Source organism: Spinacia oleracea, chromosome 6, assembly GCF_020520425.1.
Source record: "Spinacia oleracea cultivar Varoflay chromosome 6, BTI_SOV_V1, whole genome shotgun sequence".
NCBI classification, from domain to species: domain Eukaryota; kingdom Viridiplantae; phylum Streptophyta; class Magnoliopsida; order Caryophyllales; family Amaranthaceae; genus Spinacia; species Spinacia oleracea.
The window spans coordinates 34,247,460-34,256,829 of record NC_079492.1 but is presented as its reverse complement, the minus strand read 5'-3'; the positions used below and the strand labels follow the sequence as shown (position 1 = coordinate 34,256,829).

At 34.4% G+C, this 9,370-nt stretch overlaps 1 protein-coding gene across 1 annotated transcript; it reads right to left on the bottom strand.

The window, feature by feature from the left end:
• Window positions 1–1,271: 1,271 nt before the first annotated feature.
• Window positions 1,272–3,264, bottom strand: LOC110800434 (small heat shock protein, chloroplastic). Its single transcript, XM_022005740.2, has 2 exons — window positions 3,016–3,264; window positions 1,272–1,961 (listed from the first exon to the last, which is right to left on the bottom strand). The coding sequence occupies exons 1-2, from the start codon at window positions 3,188–3,190 to the stop codon at window positions 1,516–1,518; spliced, it is 621 nt and encodes a 206-aa protein (XP_021861432.2). The 5' UTR covers window positions 3,191–3,264; the 3' UTR covers window positions 1,272–1,515.
• Window positions 3,265–9,370: the final 6,106 nt, after the last annotated feature.

Here is a 9,370-nt window from a genome sequence, read left to right as displayed (position 1 = left end):
TGGAAAGGTTTACAGGTGTAAATGGAGTAAAAAGGAAAGTTGAAAATGCTAAGTAAGTTGAAAAGGCTAACTTTTAATCAAAATCAGCTGTTTTCAATCATTAATCCACGTATAAATTAATTTACACTTTTTTTAAAGCACTTTTATTATTATTATTATTATTATTATTATTATTATTATTATTTATTATTATTATATTCAATTTAACGTCCGTTAGTAGCGGAATCAAAAAGAGCAGAGGTTTCCATCAATTTTGAGGGACTAAACTGCTCCTTTTGCAACTAAAGGACTAAAGTGCATTTTTTTGAAAGTTTAAGGACCATCAGTATAGTTTACTCTACATTTTATTTATCAGTACAAATTTGATAAACATGTCATTGTGATAGATCTACAAGGAGAAGTAGTCTTAAGCTAGGAGTCTAGTGATGTTAGGTTTGTGGTTTCATAGTATGGTGGGTAACTAAGATTTATTGTGTACTTATAAATATCGATATGATTATTGAAAACAGTGTTCCCAGTATAGAGACTAATAATGTTTTCTGAACCGAAAGACTTTAAGGTTAATTTAACAACACCAGAGAGAGAAGAACGAGACGAAGATGCATGACGAGTTAACCCGGATCGAGAAATTTGCCTCTCCCGATTTCATGATCTCCATGCTCAAAAAGACTTACTCCGTATAATTTGTGTTGAAAAATGCATGTCTGAGTATTGTTGTGATGTTAATCCATGCAATTGTTATTTGAACAAAAATTGATTTTAGTGGGTGTTTGAGGTCTCAACATGCTCCTAGTCTGTATTCAAGATCGAAATATTTGCTTTTCCAATTTGTATCCTATAAATCAACGGGTTAAACGATGGATCATGGCTGCTTGCCTGTTAGGTCAAAATCGATCTAGTTTTCGATATCTGTAAAAACAATGAAGAAAGAAAACATCCATCAATTTGTTAAACCATAAAAAATCTAGCAATCACACAATTGGATTCTAAACTTGAAAGAAAATGGAAGAAAAATCGAATGATGGATTGAAGAAATTTAGTCAAGTTTGTATTAAGGGTTTGATTCATGCATATATGTTGGCATGTTGCAAATATACTTGTTGCTTTCTTTCATCGATATATTTATGTAAACAAGTCGATTCGAGCATATCAAATTAACTTGTTTGGATTGCTATACGTATGATCAGATTTATGAGTCTGATTTGAACTATTCTTAGACAAGTATAATGGAAACTCGCCATTCTGAACCGGTGAAAGAACGACGATGCAGCTGACAAACAACATAACTTTGTTGATCGAACTGTACTTCAAATTGATCGAGAACCAATTAATATTCACAACCACAACAACAAAACACCCACAATGAAAAACAGTAAACAACTCAAGTTTTTTTCCAGCAAAAGCAAGAGCTTAACACAACTAACATGATTAAAATTCACTCGTATGTATTACCAAAAAGCTAGACAAGTCCTCCATGAACCCTGTAATTCCGAAACACACTAACAATCGCATCGATCAGTTAACTGGAACGAAGTCAATGTCCATCCTCTCCTCAATCTTGACCTTAGGAATAGTAACCTTAAGCACTCCATTCACCATTTCTGCCTTGATCATATCAGCCCTGTATTTAAGAATTGGCATCAAGCTGACCCGACACTCATATGATTTATGGCAGGTCTTTTCATCGTCAAACTTAGAGTCCAACTTCCTGATTCCCTTTACACACAGCTCGTAAGTGCGAATGCTTCCCTCTATATAGATCTTGACATCTTCTTTGCCTACCCCTGGCATTTCCATTTTCAAGTACATAGCATCTTCGTCATGCTTGATAAAGACCCACTTCTTCTTCTTCTGCTCATCAGCTTCCGATTCATCACCAGAATCATCACTTGAGGTATCATACAATGGCTGCTCCTTTCTCATTTCTTCAACAGGTGAGATCCACGAGTAGTCGTACTTGGCTGAAAATAATATAACAACATTAAGCTCATAAAACTGATCCACTAATCCATTCAGAAAGTTAATTACTTGAGGTTATATACTTTACAATGAACTAAGGATATTCTACAGCTGGAACTCTGTTACATTAATTCCATTCATTTTTCTAAAACCCAATTACAATTCGGTAAACAAATGCATATAACGACTAATCAACATGCTTAAGTTTGTGACGACGAAACAAATTGATAAATGAAACCGCCATGATCACGCTAAATAAATGGTTACGGCTACTACGACAATCGATTCATCAACTCGAACAACCAAATTAACACAAGTAATACTTGAATAATTGACAAGTTAAAGGCAAAATCCTACCTATCTATTTATCAACAAAACCAGGTTTTACTCAAATGATACACAATTTAACAGTGTCAAAGTTCTGTTTACAATTAACCTCAACACACTCAGAATATGAGAATACAACCCAAATTTAAAACAAAAGTTACAAATAAATCTTGGATGAAGACCATAAATTAAATACCCACAACACAAACAAAACCCAGAAAAGGGATGCCACAAACAGATCGATCGATCAAACGCTTAACATTTTTCATCAATAAACGATACAAACCTCAAATCTGGAAAAAATCAATCACACTAGATTTAAAAATCAAAAACAATAATCACATTGAAATAAAAACATCGGAAAACCAAAATTATCCTCAGCTTAACTCAACGTTCCAAATAAATCTCAGATTTATCACTTAAAATATTCATAGAAAAAGAGTAAGCATAAATCAAAATCCCAAAGAAATTTCGGATTTATACCGTAAACATCAAGCTAAAATGCACTTCCCCTTTGAATCCATAAATAACACAAACAATTAATCCACAAACAACACAAACAATAAATCCAGAAAATTATGTCAAATGCACAAAATACTCAAGAAAAAATGGGACTAAAATCTCAAACCATAGCAAATATTACACGAACCTACACTAGCTTAAGCATCAAAACAACATATTTGAACAAGTAAACAAAAGTAGAAACATGAAAAATGGTATAGAAATTACCTTGGAGAGGACAGTAAGGAAGGACTCTGTCAGCATATCCGCCGTAAGAAGAGATGTGGAGAAGAGGAGTTCCGACAGCCTTAAGTAGTGGTTTTGGTGGTGGTGCAGAGCTGAGAAAACGGTGGTTCAGATTGTTGTTACGGGGTAGAGAGACTCTTGCCAAACCAGTCATCATCACAAGAAAACTAATTCTCTCTCCTTCTTTTTGAAGATTGTAGTAAGAGAAAGTGATGTGCAAAGGGTGAAATGCATTTGAAATAAATAGAGCAGAATATCAAATTTAAACCATGGTTAAGACAGATTTTGGGTGATTTGACTAGAGTTAAGACGTCTGTTGTACGAATTCAGCCTTGGATTTGAGGTGGCGCTACAGTACTGGTTGTTTCTTGTTTTCTGCGGTTGCACCTGTGCAGGATATGGATATCCCTATTTTCATGCAAATCTGATGTTTTGGACATATTTGATGTGTGGGTTATTGGAAGCCTTTTCATAATATTGTCACGTAGCTAAAGATGGTTGTGGATCGGGCGGCCTGATGTCTGACCCAGCCTGCATGAAAAAACATGGCCCGTTGCAGTCACGAAAAACCATGGCCCAACAAGCATACAAAGTCGTGGGTCGTGGTTGGCCTGGACTGCATTTTGGAAAACAAAGCATGACGAGGCACAGTCCGGCTCAGAACGACAAAACACGCTTTATTAAGTAAATTTAGGCTTAGGCGCAACGGCCGTACCGGGACGAGGGCACGTGGGTCTAGACCCTATTTTGATTTTTTTGGCCTGAACCGACTCGACTAATTACAAGCGGACTTGATGTGGGAGGGCCCGTGGACTCGATCTGGAAGCTTGGCCTGACCCATATCCATCTTTAACGCTAGCTAGCTGGTTACCTACTCCCTCCGTATTTATTTAAGACATACACTTGGTCGGGCGTGGGTATTAAGAAGAAGAATTGAATGAAATAAAGTAATAAAACAAGTGGGGTTGGATAGATATTTTAATAAGAAAAACAAGTGGGGATCATGTCAATTTAGGGGGTGGGGGTTGGGTGTAGTTCTAAAATTATTTGTTTAATAGGGTGGTAGAACATAGGATATATTAGATTGATTATTTAATTAGATGATGGGGTTGATAAGTTTCTAAAAATGGAAAGTGTATCTCTTAAATAAATACGAACCGAAAAGGCAATGGTATCCCTTAAATAAATGCGGAGGGAGTATATTCTATATATTGCTTTTCGATAATTTTATGAACCAGAACCAGACCCAACCATAAGGAGGTACAATAGGACCTACAGCACAGGTCACAAATTTTTTGGGGGCCCTAAGTTTTTTTTCTTTTACCAGTTATATTAAAAATAAGTATTTTTTTTTTCTTCAACTTCAGCGTGAAATCCTAAACCCCATTATCATTCTCTTCAACTTCTCTCTTCGATTTCTATGATTTGATTTCCCAAAAATAATTAAATCCCTTAATTATGACTATCCTATACGATTAATCCAGTCACTTACATTCGTAATTTACCTAAAGTAATTCCTCTGTCATTCATCAATACCACAATTTCGATTAATTTCATTGCAAAGGAGAAAAGTTGTTTAAAGCACTCGAAGTTCTTCTATTTTCCGTTTGGAACCATTCAACTCATCTTATTTAAATGATTTGATTGCTTTTATTTTATATAATTTAAGTTAGATTTTTTGACATATTGCATTTGCAATTGTAATCATATTTAGTTTTCTAATTGTTGAATTATGCCAAATACAATTAGGAATTTAAGATAATATAATTTTGATTGTAAATATTTTAAAAGAAAAACAGAATTGAATATTTTTATTATCTAAGAAGAGTTCTATACAAGAAATGCAAGTCTTTTTTTAAGAAAATGAGAATGATTGTTGGTATCGAGATGTAGAAACAAAAGTTTGCTATTTTGAATACAATTGGTGCTGATATAGTGATATTGGTCAGTCGTGTCGAGTAATGTTTTCCTATACTTTGTAGTTGTCAATTTGTCATCCTTTAAAATTCATAGGGGCTCATTTTTTAGTTAGCACAAGGCCACCAAGTTTTTGGAGACGACCCTGCCCAGAACAATGTCTCGAGTCGTTGTGCGTAATAAGATCTATAAATCTATTCCATTTAAATGAGAATTTTTGTTACTCGTAGAATTTTATGCATATTGATGTAAGGATGTTATGAACATGACGAACAATAATATCTTGGGAGTCTAAAGTATCAAATTGAATTTTGTTAGAAGTTGTTAAATACCTATTACCGTTTTTCACATATACCTAGATTACCTACCATGCACATTTGATTATTACTCCGTATATTTTAATATGTATATATGATTGCATGACAAATGTCTTTGAGTTTTGGCAGTAATTAATCAAATGCCCCTCGATTTTCAGAAATTCACCAAATGCTCTTACATATGATTTAATACCCAAAATACCCTTACTAATGACGTGCTGTTAGTCTTTTATTAGCCTAATTTTTAAATGCACCAAATACCCCTATTTTAATATTTATTTCACCAAATACCCCTATTCTGAAACTTAATTCACCAAATACTCATAACTTAAAATTACACATCTTGATGCTCAACGGCTAGTTTTGTGTTTGAAAATAGCCGTTGTTTATTGTTTGCTTATAAATACCTATTATGGTTGTTTATTGTAGTTTTCCCATTGTTTTGTTAATTTCATATCATTTTTGACATGAGTTTTCTTTCAAAATCATCATGCACAGCCAATGAGTCTACATACTACCTCCGTTTCAGAAAGATATTTACAGTTACTATTTGCACAAATATTAAAACAAAAGCAGTAAAGTTGGTTGAATATAATAAAATATGGATAAAGTAAGAAAAAATATGTAAAAATGTGGGTCGGTTTAAGAAAAAATGAATTAAGTAAGATAAAGTGAGTGGAAAATTGTAAATATTGTGGGGTAAAAGGGTAAGCGGGTAAATTTTTATGTCCAAAAATATAAGAGAACATTATGAAACAAACTAAAACATAATGTGTAAATATCTTTTTGAAACAGAGGTAGTATATAAGGGTCCCAAACAATTTCTGTTATTGTGGCCTTGTGGGAGGAAATTTGTCATCCGAAGCTCCATACAACACTCAATCTTGGGATCAAGAGTAGAGCCTTTTCGGATTGGTACGCAACTGTCAGGTATTCATTGGTGGTACAAGACAACCAGTTATACTGCTGAGCTGACTGATGGGTTCTACAATCCTTGCAATCGTGATGGATATATATGCTCGGATTGCAGCGATGTTCGAGAAACATCAAGCTACTTTGAACTTTACGTGCGTGGTTACGCACAATGGACCAGGATACTCGGAGGCACTAGCAGACCCCGAGGGGTTGGTTTGGCGGGTTAGCTAATAGTATAGTTCAACTAGCCACTTTCGATCCTTTTGTTTTAGTCCTCTAAATTTGCAGAAATTGTGAAAATTGTATGTTTTTGACGTTTGTGAAATTTGTAGATGCTTTACGCTTGCTAGTGACACTATAAGAAATTGTACCATTAACGATGGGAAATCCCGTCGTTAAAAGTCAATAGTGATGAGATTTTCTGCCGCGAACCCGTCATAAAAGGACTGTCGTTGATAGAAAATCTCATCGTTAGCCCGTCGTGAAAGGCATTTGCGATGATTGTTCCTATCTTTATTTGGTTGTTAGACCTGTCGCAAAAGGTGGAATTTTGACCCGTCGTTATTTGGTTGTCATTAATGATACACATTTTTGTAGTGTGACTTTCAGGTCCTGAATGTTGCATGGGAAGTTTGCATATCAGTAGGTCGTAGCTAGTGAGAATGCTTTTGTTTATTATGGCAGAGAAGACTATAACAAAATACTGGCAAATACTAAGCGCCATGACGATCCTGACAGGAAGTATCTATCAGCTTTCACATATCTCAGGCTTAATCCTGATTTAATGGAAGAATCTAATTTCACAGAGTTGGTAAGATTTGTTAAAAGAATGCATGGTATAGTACTAATGCTTCCTGTCCTAAAAGGGATATTTATAACCAAATAATAAACAAAAGTTAATTTTCAAACACAAAAACTAGCCGTTAAGCATCAAAATAGGTAATTTTAAGTAATGGGTATTTGGTGAATTACGTTTCAAAATAGGAGTACTTGATGAAATCTGTATGAAAATAGGGGTATTTGGTGAATTTGAAAATTAGACTAACGGCGCGTAATTAGTAAAGGTATTTTGGGTATTAAGTCATTTGTGAAGAACATTTGGTGAATTTCTGAAAGTCGAGGGCATTCGGTGAATTTTGCCAAAACTCACGGAATTTTCATGAAAAAACCGTTGTTTTATTATTTTTTGACATAGGCTTAATTCGCATAAATAAAACAATGATTTACATGTTACAACTATAAACTACCAGGGTTATTAAAGCCCCTTACAAAACTCACACAAAAAACTAACAACAAGCTCCTAAAAGTCATAAGGGTAGCATGTTCTTCGCTTGTACCCCCTTGATCGCTATAGTGACTTTGTGTACAGCGTCGTGTTACGCATAGTGTGCCAAAGCCAAACTATTACTCCCTCCGTCCCTTAATACTCGCACCGATTTGACCGGTGCGGAGTTTAAGACATTGGAATTGACTTACTAATTTAGTGGGTGTTATTTGAAAGTGGGGTATTTTTTTTAATATAGTTAGTGGGAAATGTGTAAGAGGTGGGGAGTGGTGAGTGAGGGATGTGAATTTTTAAATGATTTTTTGTAGTGAGTATGGATGTGGGTGTGTTAGTAAGTAAGTGTGAGAAATAATATAATATTGATAACGATTTCCATTTATAGAAGCGGTGCAAGTATTAAGGGACGGCCCGAAAAAAAAAGAGGTGCGAGTATTGAGGGACGGAGGGAGTACTACAGTGGTAATCATTGATGCTTAATATGATGGATAAACCAATGTTCATGGATTTTTTTTTTTTTTTTTATCATAATTAAGTGTCAACGTGTCATGAACATGTTGTACAATTTGTTTGTAAAATTTCCAATATACTAACTTTAGTTGATCATGAAAAAGAAAATGCTACAAGTAAATTAAAACACGTAGAAATAAAAAAATTTAGACAATAACATAGCCAAGGACAGTAAAATAAATCAATTCCATACTCAGAAAATGTTACTCCGTAGTAAAAGTTGACAAAGTTTTATCATGAAAAGTTGAAAACCAATAATTCAACTAAAAGTATGTACTTCCTCTTTCCTTTAATACTCGTATCGTTTTTATTGAACACGCTTGTCAATGCACAACTTTGACCACCAACTTGTTTAACTATATATTATAAAAACTTATAAAAATATTAATATTTTGAAAATATATATTAAGTGGAAGATAGCAATGTATTATATACTAACATTTACTTTCATATACTAGAAATAAAATAGGGTCAAAGTGAATTATGTAAATAGTGCAAAAAGTTAAAACGGTGTATTAAGGGATAGAGGGAGTACGTACGCATATACTTGAAGAGTTGAAGTACAATATTTTGACCAAATCATCGTTTTTTAGTAACTAGCGTATCCTATACACCAAGAAAACCCATATATCTTGGTATGAACTATGAAGCTTTGACTAGACTCTTTAAGGAAAAATGGTAGCAGGAACTTTTTTTTTTTTGCATTTTTAGAATGAGCCACAAGGATACTATAAATTACAAACGAAATAGAGAGGTTTGAACCTATGAGCTATAGTACGTATACATGCTCTCGATTTTAACCATTAGGCCAAATCACCTAATTGGTACACTTGTATGAACTAGATTTACGCGGGTTTACCTATTTATTACTTCTTCTGTTCATTTTTAGATGACGCGATTTAAATTTTGACACTATTTGTATAATCTACTTTGACTACCAATTGTGATTTATACTTAAGAAAAAATATAACCATATATGTAAGATATTGTTATAATCCTGGCATTATACTTAAGATCGAGAGAGTACAAGGGTTGCCTGCAGGCATGATCCGGATCCAGTGTGTTGCCATGATATGTGCAACCGATGCTTTGGCCCGTATGGCTTGCTTGGCGTTGTGGTGAATGTGTTCCAAGTAATCTGGTTCATGCTTACATGATCGATTTCCATGCATGTTTGTTTTGATTTTTAAGCTTGTTACCATTTATTATGCTCTGCTGAATTTCTATACTAGAACAGTAGAACCGCCTATCATGTGTAACATCTAGCTATCTCTCATTGTCAACACAGCAGACACGATACTCCAGCAGTCAGTGCCAGTACATGGTACTAGCTCACGATATCACAAATTCTTATTTCAAGGTGTAGAAGGGTTATTCATTAAGAGACTACTTTCTG

Bases quoted from the DNA above. Each gene is read 5' to 3' on its own strand.
- LOC110800434 (XM_022005740.2), bottom strand. From the start codon at position 3,190: ATGATGACTGGTTTGGCAAGAGTCTCTCTACCCCGTAACAACAATCTG. The intron at 1,962-3,015 runs GTAATTTCTATA...TATTATTTTCAG, and splicing joins TCCTTACTGTCCTCTCCAAG to CCAAGTACGACTACTCGTGG.